This window comes from Lytechinus pictus, chromosome 4, assembly GCF_037042905.1.
Source record: "Lytechinus pictus isolate F3 Inbred chromosome 4, Lp3.0, whole genome shotgun sequence".
Classification (NCBI taxonomy): Eukaryota; Metazoa; Echinodermata; class Echinoidea; order Temnopleuroida; family Toxopneustidae; genus Lytechinus; species Lytechinus pictus.
This window is the reverse complement of record NC_087248.1, coordinates 14,246,642-14,272,655: the sequence shown is the minus strand read 5'-3', so window position 1 is coordinate 14,272,655 and position 26,014 is coordinate 14,246,642. Positions and strand designations below refer to the sequence as shown.

The 26,014-nt window shown below is 37.8% G+C and overlaps 1 protein-coding gene across 1 annotated transcript; it reads left to right on the top strand.

Moving 5' to 3' along the window:
• Positions 1-4,125: 4,125 nt before the first annotated feature.
• Positions 4,126-5,870, top strand: LOC129258407 (trace amine-associated receptor 7a-like). The gene has a single exon (XM_054896686.2). The coding sequence runs from the start codon at positions 4,415-4,417 to the stop codon at positions 5,771-5,773; it is 1,359 nt and encodes a 452-aa protein (XP_054752661.2). The 5' UTR covers positions 4,126-4,414; the 3' UTR covers positions 5,774-5,870.
• The last annotated feature ends 20,144 nt before the right edge of the window (positions 5,871-26,014 follow it).

Genomic DNA, 26,014 nt, shown 5'->3' with positions numbered 1-26,014 from the left:
AACAAGATGTATCGACGGGTAGGTGTGTGTGTTTGGTCATGATGGTGCGGGCGCGTGTGAGGAGGGAATGGCATACTAACCTCGTACTAGTGTGAGTGGGCCAAACCTGGATCGGTGTGCGAGGTTAGTATAGCATAGCCTACTAACCTCGAACTAGTGCGAGTGCCACTTATGTAGCTCTTTTTGATACTATTGTGTTTATACTTCGTTTTCCTTCGTCTTTTCTCCTCTTCTCCTTTGCCTTTTTACTTACTTGAAAAATCGTTTGAGGGGAGGTTGCACCCTGCCCTCTGTAGCACTGCCCCTGAATGTGTTTGTGTGTGTGTGGGTGAGGGGTGGGTTAGATAGTAATTACACTGCAGAAACGTCGGTGTTAATTTAACACCAGCCTGTTATCTTTATCGGTCCACACCAAAGAGGCGTTGAAACAGCACCGGTTTGGCGTAAGGCTATAACACCGATTCGGCATTTAAGCAACACCAATTAGTGATAAACCAATATCGGTTTGATTCTTAACTGGTGTTTTTGCAACACCTATCTGGTGTGGACCGATATAGAAACCGGGCTGGTGTTAAATCAACATCGGCTTTTTTTTGCTACACTGCATACATAGAATGTAGCATACTATGCTAAATCACCCCTCCCCTCCAAAAAAAAAACCCACCTTATATAGCACAAGGCGACACGCAGGACATAGTGTTTTTATTCCTTTTATGGCGTGAAATTGCAAAGGAAAATGACCCCAAAAAACAAAAATGCACGTCATAATGGCGAGCAACCGTTGTATTTGTGTAATGTTATTTTTTTTTGACGATCTTTTCATGGTTGGTGGTTGGTCTCGTAATTATATAAGCATGGGGATGCAGCCTTGGCATAATTCTATGATGATTCAGCATTGTCTTTCAAAATTTGCGTTATTCCAGTTGAGAAAAACTCAATCCACGACTTTCATATATACATGTATGGTAGAGCACAGTAGTATAAACAATTTCGTGCACCACTTAATTTTTACATACTAATTCTATTTCAAGCTAATGAATAGTTGTTGCACAGGTGCCACGGATAAAAAATCAACTTTATTAAAAAAAAATTTGTCAAGGGTCGATAGAAGATATGGGCATGCATTTGTTATCCTTGGTTGTGGATGGGTAAATTTTGCTGAAATTACTTATTTACCATGGAAATCACTTTAGTGTTTATATAAACTGAACAGATACGGGCAGAAACTAACACTTCCCGAAATTATTCAAATCATGTAAGTGCAGAAAACTTATATCATCTTATCAAGTCTTATCTAATAGTCGACTGTGTCTTATTCTTTTTTTTGACCATACACTAAACAATATTGGGTAAAAGTGCTCCACGGTGGTAATTATATTATGTCCAACCAACATTTCTTTTGGCATTTTTATTTATCCAGTGTGATGAAAATTTTGCCCATTCTAAACAAATTGCTGCTTATTTTTAACCTTACTGGCCATATGCTTCCCGCATTGGGTAGAATACTGCCAAATATTGGTTGGACACATAATTACCATCGTGGAGGTAAAGAATTTACCCAATATTCTTTACAGTGTAAATGGCTTATACATTCAGTTCCTGTTGTTTTCTAAATAAATACAGTAATGATGTCGAGCAAGATAGGAACATGGATATTTGAGCATGTGTACAATCACGTCGAATAAAGGTAATGTCAGAATAACAGACGAACGCGAGTTATTAGAGGTTCACATTGTGTATTGTCTATCCTTGTCATATTTATATTCTAAACAAACTTAAATAGAGCCTGGGTGAGTCCGCCCATCGTGTTTATCAGTGTGAGCGCGACTGAAAAAAGGTCCCCAGCAAAAATCGCAGCGAGGGTATGTTCTGTTTATCTTAATGTTGTTCAATATTCACGATGCAGCCAGGCAGACATCCCACTGGGTAACTGTGAGAATGGTTCACGGTGATAGCTATTTACAGCGATTCATATCGGCTCACTGGCATACTTTGTCTTAAATGAAAACAACAACATAATATATATATATATATGAAAACATAAAGAAGCAATGGAAAAGAAGAAAATCAAAGTGAATAAGCGCATGCGTAGTATTGTAAACGAAAGTATGAGATACTATAAAGATGCTTGCGATCGTTTCTGAATCCCGCATTATCACCGTTGCTTTACTCGTCGTTCTTTGAGGATATTCCTGAGGGCATCTTAATCATCTTTACCATGCACGCTCATCCATCACCCATTCGAAACATTGGCGTTGGTTTGGTAATGTGGTAAATTGGCTGCATCTCTCTAACCTTTCCCAGTAAAGAAATCTACTCACAGTAAGTGACTTGTAAAATTCTAAGAAAAATCTGTCAAAATTTATAGTACACATCAATCCATTTTTTAGTTACAAAATTCAGGTAAAACACGAGACAAGGTGACAAGATTACAAGCAACGCAATATGAAATGACTAGATTCTAAAAATTTGATTGATGTGGTTCGTTGTTGCACATCAATTTTTATTGCTTATATATATATTCCAAATATTTGGACTCAAAGCCACATAGCAAATCTCCAGAATTTTTTTTTTTTAATAATAGCCTGCTTTAGGCTCAAATCTTTACCCTAAAACTTATGATATTTTATTCCATTTATTTATTTAATCTTTGAATTAAATTTTAGATGATTTGCACTTATCCCTCTTGCTGTTCATGTTTTAATTTTATTCTCTTTCTTGGAATCTAAATTAGTGCATATTTCTGTGAAATAAATGATTTCAGATTTTGAGCTGCATGATCACTTTTATTGAATTTGATTGAATTGAATTAATGTATGTCTCACACCATGTGAACATTTTGGAAATTTATTTTCAAGCAATATACTTTAATTGATTGTTTTGTGCTATTTCTATATCACAAAAAGTGCCATTTTAGTGTACGTAAGAGAGTTAATCATCCACATATTGTAAGATGAAATAACAATGATTTTATTCGACAAAATTAAACTTTCAATCAATTAACTTTATGACAAATGATTGTTATTCATTATTTCCTGAACTTCCTGTATCCTAACTTATACGAGTGAGTGTAGTGACCGAGAAAAGATATATACATTTGATTAATTCTTCTAGCTTCATTTATCTTCTGCACATGGAAAAATATGCAGCCTCTTCAAATGAACGGATATATGATTTTATGGCAAATTTTGCATAAGTACTTTGATTTGCACCCCGCATAATAATTAATGCGAATGAAGCTCAACGAGCGATGAATGCAACAACCATTAAATAAAAAGATACATATTTTTTCATAAGCAATTATTAAAGACGAAAATGAATAAGCATTAAAACATGTTCCCCCTTCTTCTTTGACAGCTTCACAGTAACTGCGAGCTATTTCTGCTTATGTCATTTTATGACATTTTATTTAGGGCATATTCTCACCCATTGATCAACACTTTATAAAGTAAAACCATGCGATGAGATTATGAGAACCAGTCTTTGATTTCATAGCGAGTCGTTGGTATGTCGATGCCGTCATGGGATCCCGCCAGGTCACCAGAGGCGCCCTTTTGAACCTGGGTGTGAGGCGTGGACCTTAATGGCCCATAGGAGCAGAACTTTAAAAAATGGTACCCATGTATTAAGGGGATGCAAGACGTAAACACATGTTTATAGTTTATCAGAAGAATTATCCCTTTTTTACAATAAAAAGTACACGACCAATGGATTTCAAAATACCTGTGTTATGATATTATTGAAAATATCATTCAACGATTCTGGATTTTTTAAAAACAAAACTAAACCAATGTTTAGGGATTTCCTGTGATAGCACTCATGGAAATGTCCCCATCCCTTGGCGTATGGAGAACGTAAGATATCAGTTCAGCTCCTTCAATCACTGCAAGGTGCATGCCAAGACTTTCCAGAAGGTTTACAATATTTCCTGGGAAAATCGTGAGGGCACCGTATGGGCTCCGTTTTGGAGCAACGGCGACCATACGAGCAGATGATTTGGCAGTCAAATGAAAACTTGGGAGGTGCGAGAAGATTACTCGACTGCGTGGTGCTTATACAGCTAATAAAAACGATTTGAATGATGATTTGTAGAAATTTTTATCTTTGCAGATACAACACTTCCATCTAAGTATCAAGACAAGATAAAACAAAGAGAAGTGGTTGGATGACTACCGTCTGTGGAACATTGCGATACACCATTTCTCTCGCCTGACCATGCTGACATACTATTTGTTAAGAATTTCTTAGACTGAAGATAATTTTTTTTCAAGTTATCTGTCAGAAAAAAGTAAATCATTAAACCCCGAAAAACAGATTGACATTCTACTGGAATTCCTGTATCAAAAAAGTTGATTCGACCATCCTGACATTCGGATCCCCCTTACAGTGAAATTTTGGTTGATCGTTTACAATAATGGCCAGATCTACTTTTATAGTAACTATGTTATTTGCAACTTTCAATATTGGAATGGCAAAGAACGGGACTTCGGAACCTGTGTATGTAACCATGGAAACGCTCAACCCAAACACAACAGTATCCCACCTGATAACAAACGACGATGCTATGACTTCATCAATGGTACTTTCTACAGCAATACCCGACGTGACAAGGGCAGCAAGCAGCCAAGCATCTCATTCTGCTAAATCTTCAAGTCATCGGCAATCAGCTGAATCTGTGTCCGTAGAAACCTCGGAAGGAGTCAGTACCTCTACAAATGGGCCTGGTAGTAAACGCGACTTAACTGAAAGCTTCATGACTGATAAAGCGCCGGTGGTTCCTTGGAGCTGGGGTTCGATCACGTGGTCCTGGTGGTCATCGATGACCCTGGTATCCTCCATTCTTGGAATCATGGGTAACCTTCTGGTAATCATAGTCATCTGGCAACGAAGGATGATGAGCCGTTCTACTGACACCCTCATCGGGTCCCTTGCTGTAGCTGACTTCTGCACATCCGTCTTCATTCTCCCGTTGCCTACAGCGATCACTGTTCCCTCGTCCATCCTGGGAGAGTTTTATTGCCGTTTTATCTTCACATCTTACTTCTTCTGGTTGTCTGTTGGGTCGTCAATCTACACCTTGACATTGATTTCTTTGGAGCGACTCATAGCTGTGAAGTATCCTATCGAGTTCAGTCGTTTCTCAAGTAGACGTTACACGTCTCTGGCGGTTTTGTCAGTCTGGTCAATGGTCATGGTCATTGATCTCTTTCTGATTCTTACAGCTTCTGTGGATGGTTCTGGACACACTTGCATCGTGAGGTTCAGATCCATTGCCGGACAGTACTCCGTTGGCATATTGATCTTCATGGTATATTTCCTGGTCCCTACAACCGTCATGCTTCTAGCGCAAGCTGTCACTGCGTACATTCTTCACAAGAAGTCCAAGCGGTTCCATCGCGCCAAAGACCAAAACAGATCCAATCCGTCCTACAACCTTTTGGTTGCCAAGAATCGTGTCATCAAGATGCTCTTCATGGTCGTCATGATATTCATCATATGCTGGGGTCCTAATAACATCGCTTATTTTCTATACAATGTCGGTGTTATAAGTCCGAGCTACCTTTATGGTGAAACAAATCAGATTCTTACTTTGTTGGCGTTCTACAACTCGTGTCTGAATCCTGTTGTCTACACCGTCCGGCATCAGAAATTCCGCGCTGCTATCCGTGGATTGTTCACGGGCTCTAAAACGGAAAAGGATGCTCTTTTCGAATACAAAACAGATGCAAAATCTACTTCTCAATTCAAGGAAGAAAATGAACCAAAGGTATGAAATAAAGTCACGTTGAAAAAAAGGTCTTACATCCACGAGTTTTTCGCAAGGATGTACGTAGAATTACACATGAACCTAAGAGGAAATGGAACATGTTACCCAGTGCTAAATCAGATTATAAATAATTTTAGTTGAATTACCACTTTTGCAGATTAAAGTTCACGTTCTTTGATTTTTATCTTTATCTAAAAGTTTAATTAGGGTTGTTGGACATTCATTCGAAACAAAAGGGAAGGTTTGGGACATATCTAAAGATGAACGTGTTCCAATCGTTCGTACGAACATATTTCGCACAAACTGACAAACGTTCAATCAATGGTTTATTCCTAACCAGTTTGTGCAATAGTCAGTTGAGCGCTAAAGAGTGGGATTTTGTAATACTTTGCAATAAAGAGTTAAGTCAAGATTCTTAGATATACTTAAATGAAACAGGAAATTGTTCCCTCACACACAGTGGCGGACCGTGACCCGGAGGAGACAAAGCATTGGGGGGGGGGGGGGCACAGCATTGTTCACAGACAATGCAGTGCCCCCCCAATGCTTTGTCTCCTCCGGGTCACGGTACGCTACTGCTCACACATCATATCTCTACCAACAGCTAAGCGAAGAGTGCGCTATGCCCAAATTGCTCTTGGACTTTGGAATGTTTGGACCTCGCTAGAAAACGCCGACTGAAGCGTCTTGCAATAGACCATTTCGTAGTTACTTCATGGGCAATTTTGGTCAAATGACCTTCATTTTTTTAAATTATGATAGGCAGATTTCAAAGCAAGGTATTATGCCTTACAAAGCTGGATGGTGAAATTGAATACCAGGTGACAAGAATAAAATGAACACTACATGAAGGTATTTGTTGCATTTCTATTTTGAATGCATTACCATGCTGTTATGATAATGATGACAATGCACTTGGCCAACTGTGAATACTAGTTTCTAGTGAACGTATTGTTGTCTTTGTGGATCTTATGAAAAACACAATTCAATAGAATATATAAATAATCAATTTGATGCTTATCTAATTAGTAACAATGATCTTCTTCTGATCATGCACAGAGTGGAACTACGAAATGGCTTATTTGCACTGATTTTCATTGACTTGCACTCGTGAAAGTGTAGAAGAAGAAGAAGAAGGTAGAGGAGAAGAAGAATGAGGAGAAGGAGGAGAATAAGAAGAAGATGAAAAATTAGGAGGAGGAGAAGAAGAAGAAGGAGTAAAGAATAAGAAGAGAAAGAAGAAAAACAAAGAAAGAAAAGAAAGAAAGAAAGACAGACAGAAAGAAATAAAAAAAGACAGACAGACAGAAAGAAAGAAAGAAAGAAAGAGACAAAAAGAAAGAAACAAAGAAAGAAAGGGAGAGAGAAAGAATGGAGAGGGTAAAGAAAAAGAAAAATATGGAGAAGGAAATAAATGAATACGTGAAGTCAACGAGCAGGGGCTATGAAGATGAAAAATTGAAAATTAGCTCTACAAAAAAAGATAACAAAATTGAAAGCGGACAGCGACCTGAAAAAAATACAAAAATGAAAGGAGGGAAGGCAATTTTGATGTTACGATGATGATGAATTATAGTTGTGATCACTTATAATACATATACATAATTCGTATAAATAATTACATGTGTCATTAACCGTGTCATTTGTTTAACTGTTGTTGTTACTGTCACATTTCACTGTTATTCACATGCCAATTTTGAGTAGGAGTAATCAAACTGAGAACGTCGTTATATAGGTTTTTTTTGAATAAATCTTGTTAAGAAGTTCCTGAAGCACTGAAATTTCAAATCTTAAGTAAATAAACATTTGCAATTCCCATTACAAATGCGTTTGCAGCATGTGTCTCATTTACCTATATACCAATAGTTGGTTTTTTAGTTGCAATTGTGTTGTCCACGTTGTTTAAATGTCAAATGAGGATTTATTTCGACATACCATCTGCATGTTGCGTCTTCAAAAATGTATTCGTTCACAGATCAATACTTATATTGCAACTAGGTTTATAGGAAATCGTTTAATACGTGTATTGCCCTTCTTAATAAATTAAAATTATAAGGGTTTTTTGAAAGGACGTTTTGTTGGAGAAAACATTCGCTTGCTGTATGATATTCTCCTTTACACTGAACTTAATGATATACCTGGTATGGTGTTAATGATTGATCTTGAAAAAAAAAACATTCGATTGTGTATCGCATAAATTTCTATTCAATGTCCTTTACTTTTGTCAATTTGGTCCTTCATTTACGAAATGGATTCATGTATCTGATTCAAATGCTTCTTCTTGTGTAACAGTGAATGGTTATTGTACACAAAGATTTAAAATAGGAAGAGGATGTCGCCTAGGAGATCCGTTATCACCATTTTTATTTTTTGCTTGCTAGTGACATATTATGAACTTTAGTTAGACATTCCAATGATATTATTGATTTACATGGAGAAGGAAATATACTAAACTTCAACAATATGCTGACGATATAAGGTCATTTTGAAAAAAAAAATGTTGGGCCTCAAGGTCAATATATCAAAAACTTATGCAATGATAGGGAAAACATATTTTGTAAAAAGCAACTTCTTCCTGAGCATAAATTAAATTTGGTATCAGAGGACTACTCTAGGTACTTGGGTATAGATTTTTTATGTTAATCTAGTAGAAATGGTCGACCATAGCTATACTGAAAAATAAAGAAATAAAACGTCAAATTGTCTCATGGTCTAAAAAACTGTAACCATTTTGGGAAGAATTACTGTAGTAAAATCTTTGTTGGTACCGAAATCAAATTATATTTGCTTTCACTTCCAGAACCAAGTAATGCAATAATAAATATATAAATCGTTCATTTTATGCATTTATATTGGGAAACAAACCTGATGAAATAAGTAAAAGGCAAATGTGTCAACTGTATGATAAAGGCGGGGTTAAAATGATATATATATTCATACATGCTTAATCTCTGAAGATTTCATGAATTAGGCGAATTTTTTTAACGATTCTCAAAACAGTTTTATTTTGTATATGTTCATTTTTATTTAAATCAAACACATAACCTTCACTTGTACATGGGCTCACTTTATTACAGAATTGAATTGATGACATAAACTGTCAACCTCTCTGGAATAACCTTGGAATAAAATTAATAACAAACCAATCTATTTCAGGTCTTGGGATTTTCGAGGAATACATTCTGGTTATGACATTCTTAAAACAGGTGGTTCTTTTTTTCATACTTTTAATTTCAACGTGCTTTTGGTATACAAACCAATTTTCTACAATATTGCGGTCTTTGTGACGCAATTAGGTTTGGTTTTCCTACAGATTCACTTATACTTATTAAATCGGTTGAACCAATCATTCCTGAAGCTTTTCATTTTGTTGTGAAAACACATGTATGTTGCTCAAATATAAACCGCTCTTTGTTAGATGACCTTAGGGTTGCTTTTTGTTTGATTTCTTTTCAGGCAACAACGGATATAAACATAAGATGGTTTCAAGTTAAAATGTTCAACAAAATATTGTATATGAAAGATTCTCTCTTGAAATATGATATAGTAGCAAATATGAAATTGTATTTTTTGTATTGGTAAAACACCTTGTTTATCATAGTTCAATACATTTTGTTTTAAAATACACAGTAATTAACACTGTGTGACTTACTCATTTGCACATCACCTTGCAGATTTGTATTTAGCCTGTTAGACTGATTTATCACGTGGATGGTGTGCAAAGCTATTACATGGTTTTATGGTCAATAAAACTGAATTATACACAGTTATCATTGGTATAAACCTGGTGTTGTTTTATTCTGTATGACTTAAATTATGTTTGGCGAAATAAAAATATGTTGTAAGGCGATACTGTATACAATTTTGGCATTTTATGGAGAAAATAGATGTCATAAAACGTGTAGATACATAAACAGATTCATCAATAAAGATATAACATTCATATTAAGAGATATCGCTGTTATTTATTTCAAATTTGAAGTTGAGTGTTTATTAATGACATTATTTGTTATAGAGTGTCGTTCGTTTCTAAATCAATATGCTTTCAATTTAATAGCAATTGATTTAGATGTGGGTTATGATTGATAAAATTTTAACATACTTTCTTAAGAAAATATGGATTGTGAATGGCTGGGAATTTATTCAAATAATGCATTCGCTTGCAAATAAGCCGACAACTCGATAGGTTTTGAAGGAATCGAAATATAGAAAGTAAGCTCGTAATATTTCATGCAGAGATAAAAAACTGAAATAATAGAAAGTCTGTCTTAAAGAAAACATAGTAAAATATAGAGAGAGAGAGGGGGAAGGGGAGGGTGTTTGGGTCAGAAAGAGATTGAATAGAAAGAGAGAGAGAGGTATATAGGTTGGAACAAGTATGATGAGAAAGGAAAACAAAATAAAGACGGAGATACGAAGTGATACGGTGACGAAGAGGCAGAGACAGACACAGAAAGATAGAGAGATTGAATTATGGAAGAATATTACTGCACTTGGTATCTGTCCATCTCGCCCTTTTTGTCAGTAAAGGACAAAGAGTGATGGAAGGAGAAAACAAAGGAAAATACAAAGTTTAACTACACCATGTGTCAACAAACGGATACCAATGCCTGGACAAACTGGACCAAATATGAAGAACCTTCGCCACACAGGGGTTCTTTCTGATAGAAATTTTGAGGTGAGGAATAACTCCTCAAAAATTGAAGTCGTTACGCGTGTACAAGATGGGCATCCCTCTGAACACAGGAAAATGTCAAATCATGCCAATCTTGTGAGTGTAAAAAATTCAAAGAGCCATCATGGACAAAATAGCCAACAAAGACGTATGCACCTTTCATCATCTATTTTTACTCTGCAACGCAAGATCCCTCAACAACAGATTAGATAAAATGGAAATCATTCTGAGAGAAAAGAAACTTGATGTTGCAGCTTTAACAGATACTTGGTTCAAATCTGATATGCCAACACACCTTTTAGAAATGACTGACTATAATCTGTTCACAAAATCGCGTCTACTTAGACAAGGTGGTGGTGTGTGGCACTCTATGTAAGAGAAACATTCAACTAAAGTGGAGATGAAAGTTGAAGTTCCCACGCAGCTAAAAGTTCTCCAGGTTAAAATGCGACCCGATCGACTTCCGAGAGGAATATCACAGGTGGTCGTAGCAGTAGTGTACCATCCGCCAGACAGCCTGCTAACAGACATGCTGATAGACCATCTGCAGGACACCATCAGATCACAGGTCAGCCACCAGATTTCGATATTGTGATCGTACACGGTAAAAAAAATGATTTTACAGAAAAAAAGATTTTGCAGAAAGCAATAACAGAATCATTCTGTAAAATTTATAAAACATGAATTTTTCTGCTATTTAACAGAACAGGGGCCCGTTGCAGAAAGAGTTGCAATCAAACTCAACGCAATCATGCGCAACTTGATTTTCAACCAATCAACAGCGCGCATTTTGGACTTGCGATTGATTTTTTGACTTGCGTTTAAACGCAACTCTTTCTGCAACGGGCTCCAGGTCTGTTTAAAAAGGGGAAAATGGTGTTTTATTTAAGAAAATTTGCAAGATTCCATACACCAAATACCAATTTCCTGTAAGATTACGCAATCTGGTAAGATTACACGTGTTCTCGAGACTATGCTGCAGGAACTTCTTTTATTCTAAGGATAAATTTTCTAACAGTGTAAGGGAATTTAATCAAATTGATCTACCAACCCTGCTCGCAAATACCAAATTCAAATAGGTCGTCGATTCGCCGACAAGAGAGAACCGGGTCCGAGACAAAATTGTGATAACTTCTCTGATCTTTACCATCGGCCACTGATATACTGTCCTTTAGGGGCAAGTGATCACAATACAGTAATCTGGTCACCTGCTGCCCCTACGTTTAAAAACTTCTACTTTGAAACGAACAACTGGTGGGTATTTCATAAAGCTGTTCGTAAAGTTAAGAACGACTTTACGCACGACTGGAACATGTCCTTAGGCACGTTAGGTCTTAACTAAATTACACAGTGATATCACATATCACAAGAAAGGATCACCAGTCGTGCGTAACGGCATTCGTATCTTACGAACAGCTTTATGAAACACCCACCAGGACAGACAAGCTGCATTCAATTATTATAATGGAGAAATGGCAAGGAAGCTTGCAAATTGTGCAAAGGGGAAATACGAAAAGCAAAACATGAGTATTACAATGATCATGTCAGGAAGCATAAGAAAGCAAATCCCGCGGAGTGGTATAAAGAAATAGGGGCAAGTGATCACAATACAGTAATCTGGTCACCTGCTGCCCCTACGTTTAAAAACTTCTACTTTGAAACGAACAACTGGTGGGTATTTCATAAAGCTGTTCGTAAAGTTAAGAACGACTTTATGCACGACTGGAACATGTCTTTAGGCACGTTAGGTCTTAACTAAATTACACAGTGATATCACATATCACAAGAAAGGATCACCAGTCGTGCGTAACGGCATTCGTATCTTACGAACAGCTTTATGAAACACCCACCAGGACAGACAAGCTGCATTCAATGATTATAATGGAGAAATGGCAAGGAAGCTTGCAAATTGTGCAAAGGGGAAATACGAAAAGCAAAACATGAGTATTACAATGATCATGTCAGGAAGCATAAGAAAGCAAATCCCGCGGAGTGGTATAAAGAAATAGGGGCAAGTGATCACAATACAGTAATCTGGTCACCTGCTGCCCCTACGTTTAAAAACTTCTACTTTGAAACGAACAACTGGTGGGTATTTCATAAAGCTGTTCGTAAAGTTAAGAACGACTTTACGCACGACTGGAACATGTCCTTAGGCACGTTAGGTCTTAACTAAATTACACAGTGATATCACATATCACAAGAAAGGATCACCAGTCGTGCGTAACGGCATTCGTATCTTACGAACAGCTTTATGAAACACCCACCAGGACAGACAAGCTGCATTCAATGATTATAATGGAGAAATGGCAAGGAAGCTTGCAAATTGTGCAAAGGGGAAATACGAAAAGCAAAACATGAGTATTACAATGATCATGTCAGGAAGCATAAGAAAGCAAATCCCGCGGAGTGATATAAAGAAATCAAAATCATGACTAATATGAAGAATAGCAAAGTATCACTGTTCCTTGTGTCGATAAGGATGACATCCCGCAATAGCGAACAGGATCAATGACTTCTTCAGGTCTGTGACTGAGGATGTTCCGGCATTGAATGTTGGGAACCTACCTGTATACTTACCTGATCCCTCTCCACCACCTAGCATCCAACCTTGGCATGTCTACCAGCAGCTGAAGAAGTTGAAGATTGGTAAAGCTATTGGCCCCGACATGATGCCTTCTCGGATCATCATAGAATTTGCGTGTGAACTCAATTTCCCCTTGGCCCATGTCCTCAACACCTCACTCGCTGAAGGTGCCGTTCCGAAGCTGTGGAAGAGAGCTGTACTTGTCGCTGTACCTAAAGCATCCCCTGCTACTATCGACAAGCTCCTTCCAATCCCCTTGACCGACGCCTTCGCTAAGGTGTTTGAAGGTTTTGTATCGAAATTGCCGACCAAGCAATTGGAAAGGAACTCGACACTAAACGATTTGGTAATATAAAGGGGTTATCAACGACAAATTGTTAAGTAAATATGCTGCACTACCTCTTCCATCATGCAGAAAACGGTTAAGCATTGTCTACTCTTGTGATGTACTTTCGCAAGGCTTTTGACCGCCTAGATCAGAAAGATGAACTCACTTGGTATCAAACCCACACTGATCCGCTGGATAGCCGATTTTCTTGCAGAACGGACTCAGTGTGTTCGGTACAGGGGTGTTAAGTCAGAGTTGTTGACCCTAAATTCAGGAGTACCTCAAGGAACCAAACTTGGACCAATTGTATTCCTAATCGTCATCAATAATGCCCTACATGATAGTGATATTGCATATTGAAAATATGTTGATGATGTGACAGTGGTTGACACAAGATTTGCAGGAGATCAACAAGATATCTTAGAAACGACACTGCACAATTTTGCTGAATGGTCCACATATAATGGAATGTCTCTAAATCCTGCTAAATGTGAAAGTATGCTGGTATGCTTTATGAAAAAGCTACCCGAACCAGCGTTACTAGCAACACACGGCCAGCCATTGAAGCAGTCTGCGTCTGTCAAATCATTAGGAGTTCATATTCGTAGTGATTGAAGTGGAATGATTATGTTGACTTCATGATAAAATGTGCCAATGGAAGGATGCATGTTATCAGGATCCTAAAAGGCCACGGATTGCCAACTGAGGACCTTTGTACTATCAACAAGGGTTTGCTCAAACCCCGCTTAGAGTACGCCTGCCCAGTGTGAAATTGAGGACTAACTAACCAACAAGTGAGTCATCTAAGGAAGATGCAGAAAAGACCCCTCAAAATTTTATAGGGACCCAATTTCCAGTCATAATATGATTCTGCTCTGAATGTATTGGACCTCCCCTCTCTGGCAGACAGAAGAAAGGAACTGTGTTTGACTTTTGCCGAAAGACTGATTTCAAATGAGAGGGTGTCTTATCTTATACCCCTTCCTAAGAACGCCAGAACTTTGCGCAAATCAAACACAAGAGAACAGTTAAAATGTAGAACTAACAGATATCAGTCCCATCATATACTTCTCGACCTACTGAATTCCAATAATATGTATTAGATGTTATATAAATAATTATTCCACATCTATTGTATGGTACTTCCCTGTCTGCTACTGTTGTCAATTGATTGTTTTTTTATTATTTTTAACTAGTAGTATGTAACATTACTTGTATGATATGCACTCTATTTATAATCGCAATTAATAACATTAGTCAATTTGCTTTCGCCAGTTGTATAAAATCATTATGTTTTTAGTATTGCATATGATATAAATATTCTGTTTGATATACTTAGTAAGAATAATAACCAGTTTATCTATCATCAAATTTCATTTAAAATACATGATCTTTGAAAATCAGGTATTGCATTACACAAGAATTGAACATTATTTCAATGGTTTTTTTTATAACTGATGAACTATAATGATCTAATCGCTAGAGGGTATTCATTTGTCTCGCAATCTACTATGGTCAACAAGGAAATTCGTGATCACTCTCGCAAAAAGTGTTCACTGGCTTTCTAGGAAATTCGTGATCACTCTCGCAAAAAGTGTTCACTAGCTTACAAGTTCACGAGCTTTCGAGTGCCGCTGCAACTCTTTATCAAGTGACGAAAATTATCTGAAAACGTACTCTATTTATACTAATCTCCAGGACCGTACGCACGAACGCGAGAACAATAGGTGGGCATTGATCCACCCTCGGGTGTGGAAGAGATATGTCGATGACACTTTCATAATCGTAAACAGATCCGAAACAGACAGCCTACTCTCATACATGAATAGCCAGCAACCGTCCATCCAGTTCACTCTGGAGACTGAGCAAGGAGGGAAATTAGCATTCCTTGACACGCTAGTCCAAAGACACGAGGGCTGGAAACTCTCCACCTCTGTCTACCGCAAGCCCACTCATACAGACCAATACATACCATATGATTCTCATCACGACAAATCGGTCAAGAAGGGTCTTGTTAAATGCCTGTTCGACAGAGCAGCACGTATCATAACTCACCCACCTGAACTCCCGAAAGAAAGAGCACACATACGTGGCGCCTTGTACAGCAACGGCTACCCACGCCGTTTTATCAAGAACACTTTCAAGAAAAAACAACCACCAAGGGATCAGAAGGTTTTCAAGACTTGCACAGTCTTGCCATACATAGATGGCCTCTCACAACAACTTAAACGCCGATTAGAAGGTCACGGTATCCGAACGGTTTTCCGCTCGGACACCACCTTACACAAACAGCTTGTACACCCCAAAGACCCTATCCCTGATCACAGACGTGATGGCGTAGTATACAACATTCCTTGCCAGGGATGTGACGGGTCTTACATCGGAGAAACAGCCCGACCGATAGTTGAACGCATTTCTGAACACAAGCGCGATGTTCGGTTACAGCGAACCGACACATCCGCGGTGGCAGAACATGCTTGGGAGAAGCAACACCACCCAGATTGGGAGGGTGTACATTGCATTGCCAAAGAGAGACATTGGTATTCACGCAGGATTAAGGAGGCTATTAGTATACGTCTTTGTCCTAACAACTTCAACAGAGACAGCGGGATCGACATCCCCGACTTCTGGATGCGAACCATCCGACAGCACAATACCCCCTTACCTGGCAGTGATCACGAATTTCCTAGAAAGCCAGTGAACACTTTTTGCGAGAGTGATCACGAATTTCCTTGTTGACCATAGTAGATTGCGAGACAAATGAATACCCTCTAGCGATTATTTCAATCCGCAATAATGAACCTATTTAGTATAATGATCTATATGTTATATTCCTTTCCCTTCTTCGCAACTCATTCCTTCCTGTTGTTTGTCTTTCTCTACGCATCTCTCTTCCTCTCTTTCTTTCCATTATGACACGTGTTCTTAATGTACAATGAGTATATACCGGTAAATGACAATCTGGAGAACTATACTAATATGTGTTAAAGATAATATTTTACTTTCGAATTCTTCCAACTTTTTGTATTTTAATTCTTTCGTAAAATGTTGCAGCCTTTCAAATTCATGTTTTTACCTTTTTCCCTTCGACTCTTGGCTCCACTCCTCCCCTTTACTCTCCCCTCTCTTCTCTCTATCTATCTGCCTCTCTTTCCTTCTCCTCCCCTCCCTCTCTTTCCTTTCTTGCATTTCTGTTCTATCTCTGCTCTCCTTCCCCCATTTTAATTCTGCTGAACCTATATTTTGATAATGCATGGATAAAAAAAAGCATGTATCTATCTATTCAGGCAAGATAGTTTTAAATATTTTAATTTCTCAAGCACTGTGTCCCTATGCAATTCATTATCATATATTCTTGTACTTGTTTTGTAGAATACTCTGCAATTCAGCCTCTGGCTGCGAATGAATTTTGAATAAACCATTTCCAAATAAACAAATAAATAAGTAAATGAATGAATAAATGAATGAATAATATACATATAAATAAACAAAAGGCATTTGAAAACTTTCTCAGCGCGGAAATACCTTAAACTGCAGACCCATTCTTTTGTGTTTCATTAAGCCCTAAGCCCAATGAAAAACTGAAAAAAACTGACGATATATGGACGGAAATTTGGGAGCTCACGCTAAACGCCGCCTCAAAAGTATGGGGCCTTACGCCTCCTCAGGACGATAGGCCTCGTTCATCAATATGACTCATAAACCAAACTGTTAAGAGAAAGTACTATGAATGTGCATTACAATAACATGGAAAAAATGCCAAATAAATAGAAGAACGATGACATATAAAGGCCCTCGTAGAATGGTATGTACCCCATATGACCCATACATCAAACTTTTGAGCTTCCGGGGGCACACCAGATAAGTGTGATCTGGGTTCCGTTTTATGAGGAGCCATAACAAATACACAAATGCACAATTTGTATTACAAGTTTATCACCAACCAATCAAATCGATTGATTTCAGTAGGTTTAAACTGTTTGCAAATTAGTCATTGAGACAAGTTTTATGAAACCTGCCCTAGGTTGACACCCTTTGTGTGAATCAATGTAGGGCATATTGATAACTGTCTTCATGTTCTTATAAGGGTCAGACCGTGTTGGGTTAACTGGAGCAATACAAAATGTAGGCCCATTATAATCACCACTATATAGTTATCGAACGACTGTAGTGTATGTCACGTGGTATTTGAAAATACATATCCTGTGATATTTATGACATGATCGATGAAATAATTCAAGTTGATGTCCAATATAAAAAGCCAATCCAGAAGCCTTATTGGCTGAAGGTACATACATAAAATGAAATGGAACGCAGAATTAAAGCATCCTTAAGTACACTCGGCTTTCTTATGCATGTGATGACGATTCGGACTTTGTCCAGGTATCCATGTCTGCGACCCTAAAGTTCATCAAGTCATATTCATTTAGCAAGAGCTGCTGACATCTCGGACCTATCACTTTGGGTTTTCATCTGAAATTTGACAATTTCACTCCGAGTAATCGAGATTGAGTGGTGTTTTCTAAATTTGGGCCTTGTGACTTCACTCTGAACCATGTTCAAACTGGATGATTTTTTGGTAGAGATAGGGGAGTTTGGTCCCTACCAAAAGAGGGTTTTTGCCGTTGTATGTGTGATGGTTTTTACGCAAACATGGCAATCAATGATGCATGTATTCGTTGCTGCAACAGTGGATCATTGGTGCGCGGTAAGTCTTAATGTTGTTATAGCCGGACACGTCACTTGGAATAATTAAAAATCTGAAGAATTTTGCGATAGTACCTTCAACGGCATTACAAGTCCTCGTCACTTGATTAGGCAAGCATTTTTTTTTTTTTTTTTTAGGGTGGGGGACTGGTCATGCAAAAAATCGCAATCACAATGGTAATTTTTACGTTTTTGTACACGGTTTTGGAAAAAAGTGGGAGGGGGCGGGGCTATAGCCAACCCAGCCACCCCCTCCTCGTTTCTACGGCCCCCGCATTAACAGAAATATTGATAAAAAGTACACCAACAATACACCAACGAAACAGACTTCATGACATTGCCCTGGGAATCAGGGGTGCCGAAGCACCCCCAAGATTTTTCTTGGGGGTGCTGCGTATATAATTTCCCATAGGCAGCATCCCCTGGAATTCTGGAAGGTGTGGAAAAATTGATGAATATAACCCAGATGACCTTCATCTTGTATTGAAACCCTTTTTTTATTATTACTTTTCAAATTTCTCGGAACCTAGATGACCTAAATTACCTCCATTTTGTAGTAATAACCGTTGACACCCCCCTTCTTTGCTTATCAATTACCATCAGCACCCCCACTAAAAACAAAAACGTTTTCAGGGCCCTGAGGCTGGGGGTGCTGAAGCACCCTAAGAATTTCCTGGGGGTCCTGCGTGTATTATTCTCCATTGGCAGCACCCCTTAAATTCTAAAGATGTAAATGTAAATAAAACACAAAAATGCCCCCTTTTCTGCTTGTCAAATTTCTCGGGAAAAGAAATGACCTTAATTTTTTAAGTTAAAATTTTTATCTTAATTTTTGCTTGTCAAACTTACATCAGAACCCCCAGCTAAAATATCGTTCCCAGGGCCCTGCCCACCCCCCCCCCCCCCGTTGTTGATACGGGGGCATCCCGATAGTCCGCGGGGTCTAGGTCAAATGATATTCTCCATTGGCAGCACCCCTGGAATTCTAAAGTTGTAAGAAATTTGATTAAAACACAAAAATGCCCCCTATTTTGTTTGTCAAATTTCTCGGGGGAAAAAATGACAATTTCTTGGTTAATTTTTTTTTCATTTTTCCTTGTAAAATTTACATCAGAACCCCCAGTGAATGAAAACGTGATTGGACTGCGTACTTTATTCAACACAATAACGAAACTTGGATTGAGAGGTTTTCTGATGAGTTGAGAAAGAAGGCTCATAGCTCTGTGTTTGATGAATCATATCGAATGAAATTCAAGCCAGTTTTATTAAAAATGCTAATTTATGATTATAAATATTATATACAATAGGATTTAGTAATTTTCACTTTATACTCACAGTGTCATTAACATTTTTGGTGGGACACGCTGTAGTATACAATACTTACTGTGTTCGTCCTCTTTAAACATCGGCGGTGTAGTTTAAACATTACTGGGTTTTTTAAAGAGCACACAAACAAACAATTCTTGTTGTGAACTATGCTCATTATTGACAACACTTCAAATCTGAAGAACAGAAAGTGGTTGTAAACAAAGTCCTAGATCAGTGTGAAAACCAATTAAGTTAAATTCACTTTTTTATCAATATTAACAGAATAATGCACCCAAATTCAAATGTACAGAGCGAAATATTATATTGTCGTTGGTCTGCGTTTACAATCAAAGCAAAGAGTCGTTGTAATTGCTCAGTTTTCCCTAGATTGAGAATTGCGATTAAGTAATTGCAGTAGACATGATAGAGCAATGCATAGATGATATTCCAACAAGTAAAGCCCAAGAACAGTTCGGTAGTTAGCCTGTGACAAGAGATTAGCTAATATTGTCAGAGGCATACTGGTATCATTTAAGGGCAACATCGAGTAATGTATACTGACGATATCCATGGTATTTTGGTAAAAGGTTAATTTTAAAGATGGTCGTCATAATTGCAAATTTTGAATGTTCATCTGCAATGAAAACGTATAAATTCATTTACTAGACACTTTTGGTAAAATATTTTTGGGGGATGGTTACATTTTTTTCTGCAATTTTTCAGTGCATATCCTTTTTAATCTTTTTTTTTTTTGCTTATCAAATTTACATCAGCACCCCCAGTCAAAAAATCATTCCCAGGGCCCTGCATCATGATGACATGGATGAGCGGCGGTAATAACGCAATTGTCGGACTGGAGTAGTGTGGCGGTTGTAACGTTTTGTAAACTTACCACAGTATTGTGACCAGTCTGCTTCCCTCTCACGTTGCAGATTGTCCATGTAAGTTTTTTCGTAAAGCTATTGATTGATTGTTTGATTGGTTGATTGATTGATTGGTGATTGATTGACTTAAATGCTATTTGTCGGCCAAAAGATATCACCTTACAACAATAACTAAAATGTACTGACCTGTCTGCAATGGTTAATGGAGTCTTTTATTTCAACTCTCTTATCAGCAAAATCGACCGATCTATCTTAATTTTTCCCAGTGGTTATTTTCACATCCATTAAACAGTATTATGGTGGCACACCGCTGAGTCATTATCTAATGATCTTCAGCATGTTCAGCTAAGCGTTCAGAATTTGAAATAACAACAAAAGCTAGGAGGCTTATACGGATAATCTACGATCATAATTTTTTTAAAGAATTGTTATATATAAGTAGAATTGTAAGAGCAATTACATTCATTTATTTAGTTATGTCCTCTTTAAGGATATGCATAGCATATAGCATATAATGATTAAGAATATTCCAGAATGTCTCAGTAAAGCTTTGTTAGGCATGCTATTCAATGAGATAGAAAAAATCTTTGTAATTTCTGGAATGTACTAAGATAGACAATAGACTGATAGTGGCTGTGAAAAGGACAATAGGATTAGCTATGTTGTTTACATTGTTATAAATTTCACTGAGGTCATTGGAGAGTCTTCTCAAATTAGACTGCTATAGAAATAGGCAGAATGTTCTTTTTGTAGAAAATACTAGAAACTTCCAGAATAGTGAATAATTTGTATATAGGCTGGCAGTTTCTTCAAGGACATGATTACATCAGATCAGAACTCAGGGTTTCACACCAGACTTTATGTCAGAGCATAGTTTATTTCCATCTGGAATATAACATTTATCTTCTGTGGAATTATTTGCACACCATCAACGAACTGTTTGCAGTTACTTTGAGAGAGGAATTCCCAGTTCTCATCGAGATCATCAAGCTGTTTTAATGAACGTTATTCAACCCATGGATTGCTGAAATTGACTGTTAATCATCATCAACATCATCTTCACGGACATTTCAACTTGTTACAGTGACTCTCGTTATTCAACGTGCTTCAACATCTGTTTCATCGTCGCCATCATTGTGAATTTTAATTGAAGGAATCTTCGCCAACCAACTTGGATTTTATTTGGATCTAATATCATAACCTTAGATTGCACATCTAACTCTCCAAGACATGTAAGATGTTTTTTTGTTTTTGTTTTGTTGATTGATCTACATGTATTTCTTGTAATAAAAAAAGGATATCAAATTTAAAACTAAATTTTCATTGTTATTTGTTGCAGTATCGTAACAGAATTTATCATTGTCCTAAGATAAAATGGTAGATTTTTATTTAGAGATACAGACAATCTCATCAAACCGGGTAGCATTTACAATGAAAACACCTAAACTAAAGATGTAGGTTGATCGATATCTACAGTGCGTATCAAAAAAAAGTTTACAATTTGAAAAAGCCCTGGGAATTAAAAAATATACAACATGTGGGTAATTTTTTCACATATAATCTTAGGTTTGGGTCTCATCTATCCAATGAAAGTAAAAATTTTGACAGAATATCACATTTGAGTGAGCACTGTCCATTTTTGTAAAGCTCGCAGAAATCTGTTTGCGCAGAAAAGCTCGTTTTCACGCTGAGTCAAGGGAAAGGGCGAAATCAAACTTACCCTGAGAAACATTTATCATACATTTCCCTTGCACTTTTAGTTCATCGAAATACAGCAGATACATTAAAGCATTTTGTAACAATTTTGCCACCCAAATTGAAATTTCAACACTTAGTAAGCACAACCTTTACCCTTTTTGTGCCAGCTGGATCTGAGGACATAACTGAATCTGAACAAAAGTTTATATCAGACATCTCCAGCATTTTTTCACTAAGTTTATATTATTAAAAGTGGGTTTACATTTCAATTTTCATTTAATACTCGTTTCTCCACACTTTTCCCAAGCTTGACAATGATTAACAAATGAAAATCAAGCCTAAGCCTTTTCATGTAAATCACAGCTCAGTGTAAACAAATATCGTCACGATGGCCTCGGTGTGTGGGGGAGTGGGGTGGGCGCAATGCACTCTTCGAAGTGTTTTGGGCAAGGAAACAAGTTTAAAAAGGTAAAGAGATCTTAAAATTAATTTTTCTAGCTAAATTCCACGTGTTCTTTATGATTAAGGTCTACTTTTCTCTGCATAACTATTTCAAATTTCTGCGCAAATCATTTTTTACTAACTTTTCAAAAGTAAGTGGTGCTCACTCAAGCGGAAATGTGGAAAAATCTTCAGGATATTACAAATGTATAATTCTACAGGATTTTTTCTAAGTGTAAACTTTTTTTTGATACGCACTGTATAGGTAGTCAAAGTAATTCAAGTCGATATCGACGATTACGCTAAATCCAGACTACTCTTTGGTAAAAGATGCATGCACAATATGAAATGGAACTTCGGAGTGAAAAACTTTGGCATTACAAAGTACATCTCTCTTACTTATGATTCGAACTTTGTTCAGGTGTCAGAAATATATATTGTTAAGGTCAATACCTTCTTGCTGAGGCAATATTAACTTTACCAATGTTTGATAACATCTGTAGGGCCCCGCCTCTCTATTCTAATAAACGAGTTTAAAAATTAGAGCTTGAAAGTGAACTCAATTTAGGAGAATCTCCACTTTATATTATGCCTATCGTCTAGTATAGATCGATTTGAATTTTGACATTAAGGCCTTCTGACTCCATTGTGAACAATGTTCAGCCTGGACGATTTTATGGTGGAGTATGGTGAATTCGGTCCTTATCAGAAGAAGGTTTTTGCTATCATTTGTTTCATAGTTTTCACAGCATCGTGGCAGTCTATGATAACCGTTTTCCTAGCAGCACAGGTGGATTGTTGGTGTGCCGTGAGTCCTTCTCTTGCTTTTTCAACAAAAGAAATTATCGGGACCTCAGGAACGATTTTTTATAGGGGGTGTTGTTTTAACTTTGACGAGCAAATTAGTCGATTTCGCTACAAAACGAAGGTGATTTTGGCCCAGGAAAAAATTTACAAGTTAAAAAAAGAGGTTTCATTACAAAATGAAGGTGATTGTGGTAAATTTTCTGCTATTTAGCATACCTACCTGATTTCCCCAGCACGCCTGCATACTTCCCAGGTCCATGGAAATTATAAACAGAATTCAGACAATTACAATTATCAGTACTCCGCTTCATAATGCCTCTAAAACGATAAGATTCAGAGTTGTTAATAGTTATCTCAGAGCCATCACAAATAAGATCTTTGTAATCGGAATTTTAAAATAAATATTGGAATACTATAATCATTTCAAAGAAATTATATATATTTGTTTATCGGAATGGACGATCCAACCCATGTTACAGGTTTCAGTCTTGCTGATGATGATGATGATGACGTTCGTCCTTCGCTAGCGAAGACGACCACAGCTTCAAAAAATTCCTGTGTGTAAGAAGTTGGCAGAATAGACCAATCTTCACCCGAAAAATTATGTTGCAGTATGGGCATGAAAAGGCGGCAGTGGGAAGGAACAGTGATGGTGCTTGCTCTGTCTTTGTGATGCACGCGTTTTGTTTTTGCTTGTCCACCAACTTGACTCGTAGCCCGATATACGAACCCTAACCATGGTACGGTCCTCAGCCAATACCTCCTAGGAATCAGGGTTTATGCCACAGCACTTCAGGGAAACTTGTAGGTCTTTATAGCGCTTTCTCTGACCCCAATGAGAGCGCTTGCCTTCCATCAGCTCATCGTAGAGAAGTCTCTTTAGTAAACGCTCATCTGCCATTATGTGGACATGACCTGCTCAACTGACCTGGGAACGCTTGAGTATTTCATGAATGCTCTCCATCCGAGCTCTCTGCAGAAGTTCTGTGTCTGGCACTTTATCCTGCCATTTGATATGGAGTAGATTTCTGACGCATCTCATATGGAAGGAATTCAGCTGCCTATAGATTGTCCAGGTTTCACTGGCATATACCAGAGACGGCAGGATGACTGCCCGGTACACCTTTATTTTGATCAGCAGACAGATTCCTCTTCTCTACCAGACCCCTTTTCTATGTCTGCTGAGAGCTGAACAGGCTCTTGCAATTCTATAGGAGACCTCCTCAATCCTCATCAATTCTGACAGACCGAGAAAGCGTATTGCCAAAGTAAATGAACTTATCTGTAACCGTCAGGTTCTCACCGTTTACTGTGATAAATGGTTCTGTGTAGGGCATTGTAGGAACTGGCCGATGCATCACTTCGGTCTTCTTTGTGCAAATCGTCAAACCGAAGTCATCACATGCTTTGGTGAATATGTTCATGCTTTCCTGCATGTCCGACTGGGTACTAGCATTTAATGCGCAGTCATCATCTTCCTGGACTTTGGTCTAAGCTTGTAGTCTCCGTAGGTTGAACTACTTCCCGTCAGTACGGAATTTGAAGTCCACTACGATGTCACCTTCACAAAAAGAATCCTTAAGCATGGCAGAAAACATCAGACTGAACAGGACTGGTGCAAGAACACAGCCTTGTTTCACGCTGTTTGTGGTTGTGGCCCCCGCGAAATAATTTTTCCCACCACAGTTCTGGACCAACATAATATTCATGACTTGCGTCTTCGGAATACGAGTACGCATGCGCGTAGATCAGTGGTCGTACGTTAGTGTTCACGTTGCCAGCGCCACGAAAGAATCAGCACCCTCAAATTGCCGGTACACTTACATTAGTTACATAGGCCGTATACTGAGTTATAGGCTTAGATCTATATCTAGATCCAATTCTTAAACACTTATCAAACTGCCATTAATGACAAGACAAAATGCTAGGCTATGACTAGCCTAGGCTAGCGCATTAACTTTATCTCAAATCTGGACCTGTCTTTATACATGTAGGCTATGACTGCCAGTGACTGATGCCTGCGGCTGACTAATGTCAAGGTTAACTTAGAATTTATTAATTCCGAACTTTATGTTTACTTACGTTAGATCATGACAATGAGCCATTGTCGCCTTGGTTTAATAGGTCTAGTCAGTATATAGAACTAGTATTGCCGATTTGGAGCACGGGAAATTAAAAGCTTAATTACTGGTAAAGAAATGCAGATTGATCAAGACGGGGATCAAGATCGAGAGTTTACTCTGCGATTGCAGAGCCGCGTGCGTTAAACAGTTGTTCTGCTCACTGACGTTAATTTGTGCCTGACGTTAGAATACGTTCCATGCTGATACAGCGTAGATCAGAGTCTATCAAGATCTAGAGACTAGACTAGATCTAAGATAAATTTATTTAGATCTAGGACTGGTTCTGTATACGGACTAGACATATTAAACCATGGCAAATAAGTTAATATTGGGCTAACCTAATTAAACGTAAAGTTCGGAATTAACCAGCTCGAAGTTAACCATGGCATTAGTCGGCTACTAGTATTAGGCATTATTGCAGGTCCAGATTTGAGGTAAAGTTAATGCGCTAGCCTAAGCTAGCCCTAGCCTAGCATTTTGTCTTGTCATTAATGGCAGCTAGTTTGATAAGTGTTTAAGAATTGGATATAGATATAGATCTAAGCCTATAAGGCCTATGTAACTATGTAAGGGTACCGGTAATTTGAGGATGCTAATTCATTCTGGGCAACGTGAATGCTAACGACCGCCACTGATCAAAGCAAAGATGAAGATGAAGTCCGCGCGCTTGCGTACTTTTATTCCGAAGA

Coding starts and splice junctions, on each gene's coding strand:
- LOC129258407 (XM_054896686.2), top strand. CDS start 4,415: ATGGCCAGATCTACTTTTATAGTAACTATGTTATTTGCAACTTTCAAT.